The following is a 15,227-nucleotide window of genomic DNA, read 5'->3' on the forward strand; positions in this document are numbered from 1 at the left end:
GGACGCGTCAGCAGTCCAGCGCGCGGCGGAGGATTTCTATTGGTTGACTAAATCTGTCTGTTCACACCGGATTGGACCGTTTTCAGAAGCAATGACCCCGACCTCCGCCAGCAGGTGTCGTAGTTTTTTTCTTTTCACCCCGATAAAAACAGAGAAGAAAAAGACAGTGATAGTCGACCGTAGAACAGGCCTCACCTAAAAAAACGCACACAATTAAATTAGATTAATTTGAATTACTCAAATACCCATCGACATATTGGTGTAACTGATAGGAATAGCATTTTGTTAGCAACAGTTGAACATGTGGGAAACATAAATAATTAGTTATTATGTTCTATGATCAGGCGCAACGTGGCCGCCCTCCGATTAATAAATGGGTCCTCCGAGTAGTTTATGCTAACAAAGCAGCATCCAAAATGTCGGGGGAGGTGTATCTTCTATGGCTTCTCTCGCTTTTACAAACGGTGAGTTAATTTACACAGACAGGTGGTTTCCGTGCGATGTTTTGTACGTTGGCACAGCTGTTGTTAGTCGACTATTGTTATGTGTAGTTTTTTTTGCCTCATCCTGCTGAGCCCGGATCTTCAAAATGACGTGGCTTATCCCGAAAACCCCAAAGCCCAGGTTTTCATGTGGAGCCTCCTCAGAACTTATTCGACAACTAAAATTATATAGTGATAAACCGCTTGGTTTGTCAAAACCGGTGTTAAAAAAAAAAAAGAAGAGACAAAGCTACACCAGGACTTCCGGGTTTGTAACGTTACATTAGTTGTCCTCATCAAGAAGCCGCTCTCTGCTGAGTAAATCAGTCCTCTCCTCTAAAGTCATGGGTGGACAATGTGGACAATGGGGCGATATAACATGAGAGGACACTGGTTTTCTGATTACTCGAAGCAAATCCTGATTTTATTAAACATGCCGGTTAGTCGTAGCTATCCTAACTGACGAAACAAAATTAGCCATCATCATCGTCATCATCATCATTATTTGAGTCATTTTGTTATTATGTCACCAGTACAACAGTGTCACTAAAGTGTTCTTTAGCATCAAAGAGGATAAATCTAATGCTCACATTGCCAAAAGTTTACTGAGTCTAATATCTGTAATTGAGAAATGAAATTACAATTAAGTCCTCTTCGCATAAAAATGCCATGTCTGTTGATTGTTTTATTTCTATATCAAAAATCAAATTAATAGATTATATTTTAGTTGTAGCACCACCATCCTATAGGCTAATACGGCTTATATATATATATATATATATATATAATATATTTTTTTTTTCAACAATACACTGTCAGAAATCTGTACTTGAAGTAATATTGTTATACTTATTTACATGGCCTTTCATGTATCCTGTGTGTGTTCTCTCGTCTCTTCCTTCCTCCCCCCAGCTGTCGGCGTACGGTGCCGATCTGTCGTCGGAGGCGTGCAGGGAACTGGGCTTCTCCAGCAACCTGCTGTGCAGCTCCTGCGACCTGCTCGGGGAGTTCAGCCTCACCAAGCTGCAGCCCGACTGCCGGCAGTGCTGCCAGCAGGAGGCCCAGATGGAAGTGCGCAAGGTAAAGGGAACAGGTCTCCAGAGGGACAGACAGACTTAAAGTAATTGCATGCCTAGAATCAGTCTCAGTGAGTACGTGGACTTATAATAAGGAGATTTATCATCCTGTGCTGCCTTGACTCTGACTTTTCAGATGTTGACGCACAACAGGTTTATTAATTGTGCTGTGTTGAGCTGATCTGCATTCTTTCTCTAGTTTACTGTGCTTTGCAGACTACAAGCTCTTCAGTAGATGGTAGAAGCCCCCAGAGCACCCCTCCTTCACAATGTTTTGCATTATTGACAGGATCCCAACATCAGGCATTTGAGCTTCTACTTAAAAAACCCTAGTTTGGGCCTGTTACTGACTGTTTATGCGGTTTGCAGCTGTACATCAGATCTGAGATTCCACAGACAAACTCAGGAGCTTTTTTTTTCTTCTTTTTTTTTTTTCTTTTCTCGCAATCCTTTTGATATTTCAGTGACCTTAACCCTAGCGTGACTCCCTGTAACCTGTGAGGGGATTTGACTGCTCTTGTGATGAGTCAAAAGGACTCCTTGCTTGTCTCTGATGGATAAATACTGAGCCAAGTGATGGTGGAAAAACAATGTAACTATTCTCTACTTAAGCAAAGTCCCCAGAGTGTGTTTGGTATCTTAGCAACAGCTCTGCAGCGAAGTGTAGTGCACACCTCATTACACCTCTTGATGATAACTCTATTTCCCGACACCAGGAGGAAAGAATATTTCCTTTTCTCCTCACGATTTGATTGAAACGTCACATAGTCGGACAATCGTCTGTCTCCAGCTGCATACCGAGGTTACCAGTAGAAACAAAAGTGTCACTCGGCCCTCAGACCGCAACAATTATCTGCTTTTTCGAAGTCTCTCAGTTGACATCAGTGCCGAGTCATTAAACCCTCAGAGAAACGACTTATTGCGCCGCCTTGTTAATTAGCAAGAATCATTGGCCCTGGATGGCACACTGGTTACTCGTTTCAACCGTGCTTGCTTCTCTGCAGAGCGCCCGAAAAACATGTTTTGGGCCTGTGAGCCGCCCACAGGAAATGTTAGTCATGTGTTTTTTTATGATGACCATACGTAACAGAATGCAGAGCATTGGCAGTCTTACCCTTTTAATCTTGGCTTGCGTGACAAATGTTTGTATGCATATCGAATAGGCGTCCAGTTGGAGCAGCCTAGCATTTGCTGCTAGATCAGCAAAGTGTAGTTAAATAAAACACAGAAATGTAATTTCAGCAGAGTACCCCCCCCCCCCGAGGAGTCGCCTGGACACGTTTATGAATCGTTCAATCAAATTGCTCCTCCGGGCCAATTGTCCAGCCACCAGCAGGGCGTGTGCGTGACATTGTGTCTCTCTTTGCGCAGCTCTATGCCGGGGCCATCCTTGAGGTGTGTGGATGAAAGCTGGGGAGGTTCCCTCAAGTCCAAGGTAACGGATTTTTTTTTTTTTTTAACGGTAGCGGCTCTCTCTGTTTCAGTGTGTTGATCACTGGGGATGTGTGCGTGGAGTGTGTCCTTCTTTGCAGCAGGTGGTCTAAAAGGCCAATAGGTTTTTATATACACCCTATTTGTCTTTGGCGGAGACCCCCCACCTCTGCGTAGAGTCACATTTGGCTAATTCAGGGTCGGATTACATTGTCAGGAGTAGCTGCAGCTCTCTTTAGTGTGGAAGCAAACGTGGCTGCCGTTTGTTTACTTCAGCTGTGGCCATCCTGTGTTCTCAACTGTCCCTGCCGCTGTTCACGCCGCATTCCTGGGAGGTTTTTCCAGTTGTCACTATTTACAGGCCACAGTACTAAAATGGAAAAGCTAATTGACTGATTCATCGCCTGACATTTGCCTCATGGGCGTTTTTATCTCCTCAGCTTTTGTCAGGAGCGACAAGCCAAAGATGTTCAAAGGTCTTCAGATCAAGGTAAGGAGGATGAATCGTGCAGCAGCGAGTTGATATGTTCTCACAATTACACTCACATGAAGTGAAATTAGATAATGTTGATCAGATAACTCGCACACACTAAATGTCTTTTATTGGTATTGAGGGGAAACCTGCCTTCCTAACGGTGTTTCTCTCTTACCCACTCGCCCTCTCCCTCGCTGTAGTACGTCAGAGGCTCCGATCCTGTACTAAAGCTTTTGGACGATAACGGGAACATCGCTGAAGAGCTCAGCATCCTCAAGTGGAACACCGACAGTGTGGAGGAGTTCCTGAGCGAGAAATTAGACCGGATATAGAAACAGTTTGTATTTTTTTTTTCCTTTTTTTTTTTTTTTAAAGTTAAAATTCTTTTCACTCAAATTACAAAGCCTCTGTTTGTATGCAGCCATGCAGATATGTTCTGTTTTATGTGCCTGAAATATCTGCATCCACCTTTAGGCAAAGGGAGTTTTGTTTGTGTGGTTCGCTGTTCTGAAAAATGACATTTAAAACAACGTGTGGACCACATCATCTCAGACACGCTCTAATAATTGATCAAAACGGGTCCATTAGATTCAAAAAACAATAATGCACATCATGAGCAGTTTCCTTCTCTGCCGGTGGATTTTAAAATCACCTGAAGTCTGATATTCTTGTATCATGTTTTTTTCTTTCTTTTTTTAATATGTTGCGCGACATTGTGACCAACAGGATTTGTGGTAAGAATGTATTCTAGTTGCTCCTCTAACGCAGACGTCTTGCTGAAGCACATGTTAGTGAAGACCTCACAGTAAACCAGTGTTGGGATGTGAGGTCTGATGTAAATTTGTGTTTTTTTTTGGTATCTTCTGCTTTGAAGAGAAACTGGAGTCATTGTGGATGCTTGATGTTTTTTCTGTCATTTTGTCTAATGGAAAATGTAAGTGCATTAAATACGAATAGTCTGGTACTCAAGTGTCATCATTGACCTCATTTAAAACGTCACACGTGCATCTGCTGACATCTTGTGGTCTAATCAGCATTGCAGCTGAGTGCAACGTCTCGATGCAGTAAAACCCATTGAGTGACAGGACATGCTTAACGTGCTGGTAATTGAAACATTTAAGTTATTAAATTAGAAATTCACCTGTGACTTATTTGGAAAAAAATAAACCAGGGCGTGGACAGATTTTCACAGCACTGCGTCTCCAAAATACACTAATTTTAGCCTACAATGTAGGCTTATTTCTTTTCTAGGATTTCCTCACATAATTCCAGTTATCTTTTGGACAGAAGGGTTCGCCTTATAATTCCTTATTTGTATTCTCTGAAAGCGAGAGGAGGCTATAAACATGTTTCCAGTACCAGCACAAGTTCTGTTGAACAGAAGTTTCACATGTTAATTATGAGCTTTGTTTATTGATTGGTTATATTCTAATAATTCAAACCAACTGTTTCACAAATTAGTATTTTAATAACATAATTTAATGATTCAACTCAAGTAAAAAATAAAAAAGATTTATGTAAATCTGGTAACCATGGAAATGAGCATGTGAGTACACATGTTGGACTCCTGATACAATGTGAGAATGTTAACTCTCATCACGAGGCAACTGAAGCAAGAAACAACGCTGCACGTGAACATCTAACCGCACGCACCTTAGCAAACAAATTGTACACACAGCTGTGCGTTGAAGTTACACGTAATTCTTGTCTTTCTTGCCGTCCTCTGAATGCTGATCGGTCCTGGTGCGGGACTGAGGTTTGTAAACGACCCCCGGGTAACTGAAAAGCAACAGGCGAGAATTGAGATTAATAGAAGTAAGGAGACATACAGTTCTGTCCACAGAGCAACCTTAACTCACTGGGATTTATCCTCTTTCAGCATCCCCCTGAAAGCCAGTGACTTGAGGACACCCCCAATGAGCAGGACGCCCCCTCCTATCCAGGCCACGAACAGTGCAGGGCCAAATGTGTACCTGCAAAACCAAACCAGTTATTCAAAGTCCAGCACACAAATAATGCGGAGAATATAACAAATCCAGGCCATATAAACAGTATACTTAAGTCCTACCTGGGCATCCCTCCACCCATTTCTCCTCCCAGCCCTCCCTGCATGTTGCCCCCGAATCCTCCTCCTCCTCCGTAGTTCAGGTTGTTGGACATCCTGAAACTGGCTACGATCTGATTGGCGTAGATAGAAGCTCCTGCGATGCCACACACACCTGAGAGGAGTGTCCAGTCACATAGACAACGGCTCTGTGATTTATTTACTTTGCAGAGCGACTGTCAAACATAGCGAATCCTCAACAACCGCAGGGGTCAACGAACATAAAAAACAAGAGCCGTCTCCATATTTCTGTTATTAGTAAGCGTACCGCCGATGATGAACATGATGCCGGCGGTCAGGCTCATCTTGGCCTTGGTGGTGTCTGCCATGCTGTTCATAGTGAGGCAGGTCAGGGAGAAAACTGATATCACCGCTGCCAGGACGGCCAGCACCACGCCCACGATCATCAGGGCTCGCACGGCCTGGAACACACCTAGTGGACACAAAAACACCTGAGACATGCTGCTGCAATGACTGAGAAGTTCATCATGTCTTACTCTACCGAGGCGCTTTACTTTGCACAATGATTTCGGGTCACATGAATCACGTGTGTGATAACAAGAGGACGCTTACGCCCTCATAGGACGATGATGTGACCACACGTGTTTAATCTGCAAATGTCCCCTGTGTTCTCCCTCAGTGGGCGAGCTGCAGGAACTTCGCCCCTTTTTTGTTCTGTTTCTGATAACTGTGTTGACTAAGTCTCACAGTGAGAAGAAGGAACTGGCGCTAATGCAAATACTGATAGCAGCGGGCTCGACGCAGTAACTAGAGTTAATGTCAGGAGCAAGAGGAAAAAATACTCAGAAATGTCCTCCGTTTAATAGAAATAATAGTAATAAAAAAAATAAAAAAAACATGTACAATAAGTAGTGAGAAAGAGGAAATAGGAAAAAGAGGAAAAAGATTTTTCCTTTCACAGTTTTATTTTTTTAACCAATGATTTTATAGTTTTAATCTCATGAAAACATTAAATTACTCGTTTTTCCCGTTCCCTTTGAATTGGCTTTCAATTTAACAAAAATATGTATGTTGTAGCTTTCCTTTGTGAATATTTATTTGTTCCCAACTTCATCAGAACAAGTTGGTACATTTGAGTGACAAAATCATACAAGCATTTTGTACCTAATTTTAAGAGTCATAGAACATAAAACAAATCTGAAACTGCTACTTCTTCATCTGCCTTTTTGTTTCGCATAACATTCCACAAAGTAATGACAGAATTTCCTCGTAACTCTGATACTTGACTACTTGGTCCCGACAAACCGTAAACTTGTTTACTCATCATTGATCCTGCGCGAAAGCTGATTATGTCCTTTAAGAGTAGAGCAGCTTGTAATGGTTTGAGCAGCCACTGACTAAAACCTGCCTGGATGTAAGTCAATGGTACCACACGCCGGGGCGGGGAACCTCTGCACATTTGAGCACAAGGAGTCTCGTCCTACCTGAGAAGCCCAGGAGGCCGTAGAGCGGGCGGCACTCGGTGAGTCCGGAGGAAGTGGTCTCACAGTCCCGCCACAGACCCTTGTAGGTGTAAACGGATGTCACAACATCCCCCTGCCGGTCCTTGACGCTCCAATTGTTCATGGCAGTCGCTGCGATGAGGGCCGCAGCGCCGACCAAACCCGAAACGAATCCACCATTCTGCAGGACTGAAGGCGCCATCGTTGCTTCCACTTTTAGAAGTTGAGCAGTATAATAGAGGCACTGTGTGTGTGTGTGTGTGTGTGTAGGATGGTTTTTGCCGAGTTTAAATACTTTAAAGTGTAGCTTCGTGAGCCCGGTGAGGCCAGAGAATGAGATCGGGCACAGTGGTGCTTGGTAGTGATGGTGGCGTTGGGTGGAGGCGGTTTGGTTTCACCCTGTGGGTGACACGGCGCCGCGGGTGGGTTGGGCCTCCTCGTGCTAAGTGGGTTGGACACACCGGCGATACGCGCACCTGGCACCTAAACGAGAACTGTTTGAATGTAAATACGGGACGCTGACTCACCGACGCCACGGGGCTTTGGGTAAACGTCCAACGGTTGGTCAGTGAGGGTATCGTGCAGCACATTGCCACGGCAACGCCGTCGCACACTGTGAGAAAATGATGCGGCACAAAGGCAAAGCAGCCAGCGCACAGAGGCAGCACTGAGTGTGTCACTCACTCAGATGAAATACATCAGACTGCCGGGGAGTAGATTTTGGGGTTATTTCTTAATCACAGACAGAAAGTATAAGTTGATATCAGGTCTCAGCAGTGAGAAACCAGTAAGGTGAAAGCTTTTACCACCTGAGGGGCAGAGGTCAAGCTCATCGACACAGTCCGGCTGGACCTGTGAATTTATGAATGCGTCACCTTTGAACTCGCCCGACTTTCAATTAAAGCCACTTTGCTTGTTGTCGTTTTTTGTTGTGCTTTTAGGTTCCAGTATTGTAAAAACGGACAGTCCAGCCAGGACATCTGGTGCATTTCTATTGTGTAAAATCAAACATTTACAAAATGACCCACATTTCTTAAATACGCGTTAGGGGTCCAGTCCTTCATCTTTAATCATTCTGCATCACATCGATACAGGACTGTGAATCGACGTACACAGAGAACAAAGCTTGGTGGTTTCCGGTTGAGGACTCGTTGCCTCTTACAAACATTGAAACAAACAGCTCATACGATTTCTATGATTCAACGTATCACCTTATCACTCTGTCAACAACTGGGGAGGAGAGAAGTTTCTATTCTTCTCTTATCATGAGCCTCACTCTCGCACTCTCACAAACACAGACACACAACGAAACTCACACATGAGACGGAAAACGTTGTGGGACTAGATTTTAATTTTATTGGTCAGTTGGATGAACTGTTTCTTGCAATGAATAAATATCCGTCTTTTGTGTAAGCTTTTGTTTGTAGCTTATCGGTCGGCTTGTTTAAATATGAGCCCTTGGGGTTTAAGGAACATGAAATAAAACAAACTTCCCAAAGTTATCATTACAACTGCTGTTTGACATAAAAGTATATCCAATTGATTGCAAATAACAGTGATACTGCAGTAAACATTAAAATAATGCGAGATACAAATGATGATATGGATAACCCACCCAAAAAACGGTAATCTCATTCAAATAAAATGACTTATTATCCAGAATTGAGATGTTTATTCTTGTCCAGATCCAAAGAAAAAACTGTGTTTTATGGAAAAATGTCTTATCTACACTTCAAAATAACATAAAATAACCGACCTTCATCATGAGACAGATTTACTCGCTTGAGGAAAAAACAAGTGTTTCTGTTCAAACATAAGAATGTAGCTCTATGAATTATTCAAAGATTCAAAGATTTGTATTGTCATTTACACACCGTTTACACCCTGTGTATTGAAATTCTTGTGCTTGCCTTTCCGGAAAGCCGACCAATTTTAAAATTAAAATTAAAATAAGAATACAATATTTACATAAACGTACATGGAAAAAAATAAAAAATGAGGTGAATTTTACTTTGACTTTTACGGTTTATTGAATAAATAAAAAACACATTGTCTCAGGCTTCCCGCGCTCTTTCCTCAACAGCGTTATTATCATGTGATTGACAGCATGGACAGGAAGTCCGTTTTGAGTAATTGTTTCAAAAAGTTACTCGTGAGCATTAGATTAGCGACTTGAGTGTTGTTTTTTTGTGCAGTGAATTTTGAACGCAATCGATATCTGCTGGAACACTTTTGCACAATATCCACTTTTGCCGTAGTATTTCTGAGACGCAAAATGCACCGTCGCCCCAGTTATCTTGCCTTGGTCCCAAACGTCCAGTCTCTCACACACTGGAGCTGGGTGAAGTGTACGGGTCCATGCCGCCCTTGGTCCTCCCTCCGGGGAAGAGGATATAGGCCACCTGGGGCTGCAAACTGGCCGCAGACCAGGCGCTACAGTTACACGGCACCACGTACCCCGGGCTGGAGGCCGCCGGGTGACCGTGGCTGTGCTGTCCGCTGCAAGCCAGAGCCCCGATCCCTCCAGTCTGGTATCCAAACGCGTGCGCGCCGTAGGGCAGCGCGCCGGCGGCCGCGGCGTGCGGCATCTCCGCCATCCGCTGGACAGCTCCCGTGCTGAACTGCGCCACCGGCTCCAGCAGCGAGAAGGACGACGGGGACGGGACGGGGGCGAGGAACGCTCTGGCTTTGTCCCCGGGGACGAGAAAGGAGTCCACGGAGAATCCCTTCCAGTGCTCCGCTGCGTCCCCGAGTAACGACGGAAGCGGGAACACGAAGTGTTCCCTCTTGAGGAGACTCTTGGGTTTGCGTCGGGGTCTGTACTTGTAGTCCGGGTGCTCCTTCATGTGCTGAGCCCGCAGCCTCTTGGCCTCGTCGATGTACGGACGTTTGTCGGAGTCCGGCAGCAGCTTCCACTCCGCGCCGAGTCGCTTGCTGATTTCAGAGTTGTGCATCTTCGGGTTCTCCTGGGCCATTTTCCTCCTCTGGCCTCTGGACCACACCATGAATGCGTTCATGGGTCTTTTGATGTGATCTAAAGGTTTTGCCATGTCAGACGTTTAAGCATTAATTTACAAAACAAACACCAGTGCTACTTTCGAATTAAGTCACCTCTCCAAGAAGCTCATGCTCGTCTCGTGCGTAAAAGGAAAAGTTGTAAGAAATGTCTGTCCCGTCTCTATGGCAAGAAACGAATTCCAAATAGACGGAAGCTTCTCCACGAGGTAAGCAGGGTAAAATGCAGAAAGTGCGAAGGCAGACTGGGAGTCGCGCAGGACCAAGTTGGAAGCTTGTCATGGATGATGCTCGGCATGCCAGCAACTCATCGCCACACCGGTGTCACGGCGGGCCAAGCCAATGGGAATGAGAGAGCGCGCTGTAATCCCCTCACAAAAAGTGACTGTACAACATTTCTAAGGGGCTCACCCCCTCCTCCCCCTCCCACAGTTAGTCTCTCCAAATGTCTCCCGAGGCAAATTCAAGCAGGGGAACAGAGAAAAGAGTAATCTGCTGCACAACTATGAGTTATACGATTGTGTCAGGGTTAAGGGAGTGAAACACAGAAGTTGTTTTGCACTGCTGCAAATTCTGAAGTCACAGGTTCCAAACACCTTGTGAAATGAAATCTTTAAATGTTGTTATGTTCATGTTCAACTCATTTTCTGCATGTTTCATCATCGGTACTACAACAAACACTAAACCAAAGCGACCTCACAATTAGTTTGGGAGTTTCAGGGAACATATGAATCTTTCTACAAAATTAAAAGCACACAACAAAATGTTACAGCTTCATAGGAAGATGTAACCGATCCACCAGGAATACAGATTTAATCAACCGTGCATAAAACGCTCTTTTTACCAAATGAAAAAGGTCATCCCTGGGCCTCTAAAACATGTCCCCATCTTTATTTTCCAAAATCACTCCCAAGATTTGTTTGTTAAAACTTGTCATCAAAAGTAATCATACCATTCATTCAAATGATGTCCCATGATGCAGATTTCTGATGCATCAATGTGTATACAAACAGCTCACCTCTCCCTTCCCTGTACTCTACAAAATCAATATTAATCATGGCCATAATTCACCGGCCTATGGGTGAATCATTGCTTGTTGCAGTTTTCATAAATATTCCTTATCTGATCAAAATACACCTCTCGTCTTTTATTGAAATGACATCGGTGGAGAAGAGATGGAGCATAAATCACGTTCAGCATGTGCGCTGCAACTCGGGGAAATTAGGAGCTTTTAGTTAAAAACAGGGATCGGAGTGTATATAGACTCCGGAAGCTAATTTACTAGGAGGGAGCTTCAGGCTCCTGCAAACGGGATTATTACCATGACACGAGCATGATGTGTTCCCTTCCGGACAGACCCGTGGCGGTTGCTTGAAGCTCTGGCAAAAGGTCTTGGTAGTGGCGATAAACTCTGCTATCAGGGCACCAGCGAGCGGGAGGCCTTTATTTAATTTACCTCCCACAATCAAAAGGCACCGCAGGCCTCTTCAAAGGCGAAATAAATGGACATAAAAGATCCGCTTGGTGCCCACTGCATCAGTGGTGGAGATGATAAGACGTTTTTGGGTGAGCGGTGTTCTCCGGGCTGGAGGGATAAAGTGATTGGCAGCAGGGGGGGGGTCGGCCAGTTGATCCGTCTACTCGTGGCTGCGCTGTTATCACCCGCGCTGTACGGTTCAGGCCTTCGGAAACTCGGGAGGCACCGGCCGCCACGCGGAGACAATGATTACCTTCACAGTGAAAGCATGTCTGGAGCGTTTCTCAGACGCGGGGGGCGGCGGGGGAAACCACGTGCGAGCGCAACAACATGAACGTATCAGTAAGGCCAAGAAATCCATCGCTGGCAAACTCGCCATCGTCTGTCAAGATTTAATTCTGCTCAAAGCTTCAACACAGAGAGCGCCGTGTTTTGTGTGCACTCGTCAGTGTGGTGTGACTTCTAAAGGGCAGCGTTTAAACTCTGGAGAGACGAGGGGGGGAGAGAAGAAAAAAAAAAAAAACGGGTAATAGGAAAAACTGCCAGCAGCACAAAATGGCCGTCATAATCCGTTTATCCCCCCGGGCTCTAAAGATACTGGTCCTCTCCTTAGGAGTCTATCTTTTCTTCTTATGTCAAAACTGTCCTCCATGCACTCAGGTGGATTAAGGAGTCACGCTGTAGAAAGAAATTGACAGGTACAGAAAGGCCCGGGGGTGAAAAGGGAATGAAAGGCGACACAGAGGGGCAGGCGGGGCGCTCGGGCCGGGGGGACGCCGCCAAAGTCTGACAGGAAAACAATCAAACAAGTCGACTCCGCGCTGGTGTTCCTCACTAATTTGCCTGTTTTCATTAACTGAACCGTTACAGAGCTGACTACACGTATCTTGTGAAATGGATCTTTTTTTCTTTATTTCTCCAAACGGCTGCATTGTTTAGAAATGCTGCTGCCGCTTTATTTAATAGGTGTTTTTAACAGAGTAGGTGACATTGTGAATAAACAATAGTCTCTGCTTGTGTTTTGACACTATGATTAATCCATCAAGAACAAATGGAATTTCATTATTATTCAGTTGATATAATATTACTTGTTCCAGCCTCTCGACTATAAAAGATTGAGGGGCATTTGATGACTACAAATTGGTGAGTGAAATATTCTCTCATAGCCAGTGAAATATTTATTTAAAATAATGGAAACAGACCCCACACAACATTAGTGACATAAGGAAAGGGCAGGGTTAGTTGACCCAGAGACTGCAGTGACTATTTTTTCTATTTTTTTTACTTTAAGGAATCAACTATTTTATTCCTTAAAGTGTTTTTAAAACACAACATTTTATTCACCGAATAATTAATTGGTTACTTGAAAAGGGTTAGGGTTAGGGGTTAGGGTTAGGGTTATTAGTAAAGAGTAAAGAGTAAAGAGATTAGTTGACTGTAAAATGATTGTTAGTTGCAGGCCTATATCATTATAAACATTATGATTCTTTTACTGTATATTAGAAGTGAGGCGCACACCTTCGGGTCTAAACTTCCCCAATTCACCAGATCACGTTCTTGTGCTTCGCTTAACATCATGATAAACATCATGCGGGAAACATAACCTGCACAGAGTTGGATGGTCAATGGGTTTCCATCTAATTATGTGGGTGAGTTCAGTGGCTTTTATGCTTCAAATTCTGTCATTTCAGCTCCAAGTAAATACGCTGAAATCCCAAAACTACCCTGAAGTCTAACAAGAGTTTTTGACACTTCTGAGCGGTCCATTAGGAAACATTTCAGGGGGAAAATCCTCACGATTTTCTGTGCTCTTGGGGGGATTTCACTAAATCTTTTGCTTATTCTCTTGATACTTAGGAAAAGTAAAGCGGTTTTAATAGCTTTCCCACTGACACATTGATGGTGGAATATACTTTGGCTCTGTGGCAGATAGCTTCAAACCCGAGAGAGAGAGAGAGAGAGAGAGAGAGAGAGAGAGAGGAGAGGAGATCTGCTGCCTGCCAGAACACTTTTCATAAGGCCCCATCTAAACTAAATTAATACACGCCCTCCAGCATCTGAGGATAAACCTGAGGACCACATTACTGTGGCAGCCCATATCAGCCAGCTTGTAATACAACCGAGTCAGCAGTCAATGAGATACATTTGCAACCAGGCGTTTGTCAGCGACTCAGAGCCACAGAGGCAGGAGATTTAAAATGTCCAGCAGTAAATTAAGTCCTGCTTAAAAAGTGAAAGGTGCCGGCTAAGCAGGCGGCTGCTTTTTTTAACAGACTGGTTGTGGGGTTGATCATGTTGTGGTGATGTAGGGGGGAGGAAAGTGAACCTCTCTTTTCTAATAAGTATAACTACATTTAAAAAAAGGCATGGTATAGTTTAGGTTTGCTACCTGAGGTTAATAACAAACAAATAATAACAAAAGAAGGTGAACTCGGGCCTTTGAGCCTGATCACTGGGGAGATGTGATGTGCTGTGAGTTAGTGAGACACTGACAGAGAAATCTGTTTATAGCCTCACAAAGGATGAATTTGAGATTACATTAATTAAAGTGAAGAATTTGTTCGCCGTATATTCTCTATTTTTTATTTAACTAAATCATTGATTGACAACTACGCCTGGCTTGTAGTGGATTTTGGTATTAAATAAATTCTTTTGAGACAAAATCCTCTGAAGTGAGTTTTATTGGAACTCGAGCTAATAACTTGTATGTAATCCTTATTTTCATTATCACTGAACCACATGCATTGTTAGATGTTTTATTGACCAATAACAATGCATTTAGTGATAACGCAAACCTTTTACAGCACTTTTAAGATGATGAGGTTGTTAATGTTTAAACACACACACTAAAAACAACAATATAAGACCATCAGCCTTTTCTCTTCTCTCCTACTAATTATTTTCTTCTAATGCTAATAGAACAATATATATATATATATATATATATATATATATATATATATATATATATATTGCATATATTCAAAATGTAAAAGAATAATAATGGTGAAATAAAAGCAGCATGTGTCAATTCGCAGTCCCTTCATCAACTTTTGTCAGCATGTTTCATACATATTGTAAAAAGGATATAAACAAGACATGTTTGAGGACGCATGTGCGGTCCTATACACCTTGCAGTACAGAATTCTTATAAATAATCTGTTAAATTATCATGCAGCAACTTTAATTCTCATTCATGACATTCTTTGCCACATCAAGGTGGTATATGCATTTAAAATATAAAGAAACACACACATTGAATGCTGTGGAGCCACACTGCAAATGAGATGCCGCTAAGAGGCTTAGTGCAATAATGGAAATAGTGTAGCTCCTATGGCGATGATATGCTCGCTGTAACAGAGAGGGAATTTACAGAGATATCTCCTGACTCGTGTTAAGCGGGGCACTGGCTGTCCTGAGCCCGACTGAAGAAGAGGAGGGTGGGGGGCACAGATGCTGTCACAACAGCAAGCTCAGATAAGCCCCTACTGGGTGAAGACAGAAAGGCATTAAATTAGAATATCTTTAAGTAGTATGATGCTCCTCCTGCGCCGCTGGAGTGGGACTATGTGCAGAATAAGTAATATAATTTAGGCTGATGATTTAGACCTGGAGCATATAATCTGTTTGATATAGATGAAATGCCATCTTGTGCAGGGTTTTAATTCATATGTAAAAATTGCATATTGATAAAACAATGAAAA

The 15,227-nt window shown here is 43.3% G+C and overlaps 3 protein-coding genes across 3 annotated transcripts; 1 reads left to right on the forward strand and 2 right to left on the reverse strand.

Moving 5' to 3' along the window:
- Positions 1-136: 136 nt before the first annotated feature.
- On the forward strand, positions 137-4,428 carry selenof (selenoprotein F). Its single transcript, XM_040171755.2, has 5 exons — positions 137-464; positions 1,395-1,562; positions 2,930-2,993; positions 3,430-3,479; positions 3,665-4,428. Exons 1-5 carry the CDS (start codon positions 330-332, stop codon positions 3,794-3,796), a joined length of 549 nt encoding a protein of 182 aa, XP_040027689.2. The 5' UTR covers positions 137-329; the 3' UTR covers positions 3,797-4,428.
- Positions 3,989-7,424, reverse strand: cldn18 (claudin 18). The gene is made up of 5 exons (XM_040171752.2): positions 7,014-7,424; positions 5,837-6,001; positions 5,533-5,683; positions 5,324-5,437; positions 3,989-5,243 (listed from the first exon to the last, which is right to left on the reverse strand). The coding sequence occupies exons 1-5, from the start codon at positions 7,231-7,233 to the stop codon at positions 5,156-5,158; spliced, it is 738 nt and encodes a 245-aa protein (XP_040027686.2). The 5' UTR covers positions 7,234-7,424; the 3' UTR covers positions 3,989-5,155.
- A 937-nt stretch (positions 7,425-8,361) lies between these two features.
- Positions 8,362-11,507, reverse strand: LOC120816249 (transcription factor Sox-14). Its single transcript, XM_040171753.2, has one exon. It carries the CDS (start codon positions 10,079-10,081, stop codon positions 9,356-9,358), a length of 726 nt encoding a protein of 241 aa, XP_040027687.1. The 5' UTR covers positions 10,082-11,507; the 3' UTR covers positions 8,362-9,355.
- Between the last annotated feature and the right edge of the window lie 3,720 nt (positions 11,508-15,227).

Source organism: Gasterosteus aculeatus, chromosome 3 (assembly GCF_964276395.1).
Source record: "Gasterosteus aculeatus chromosome 3, fGasAcu3.hap1.1, whole genome shotgun sequence".
NCBI classification, from domain to species: Eukaryota; Metazoa; Chordata; class Actinopteri; order Perciformes; family Gasterosteidae; genus Gasterosteus; species Gasterosteus aculeatus.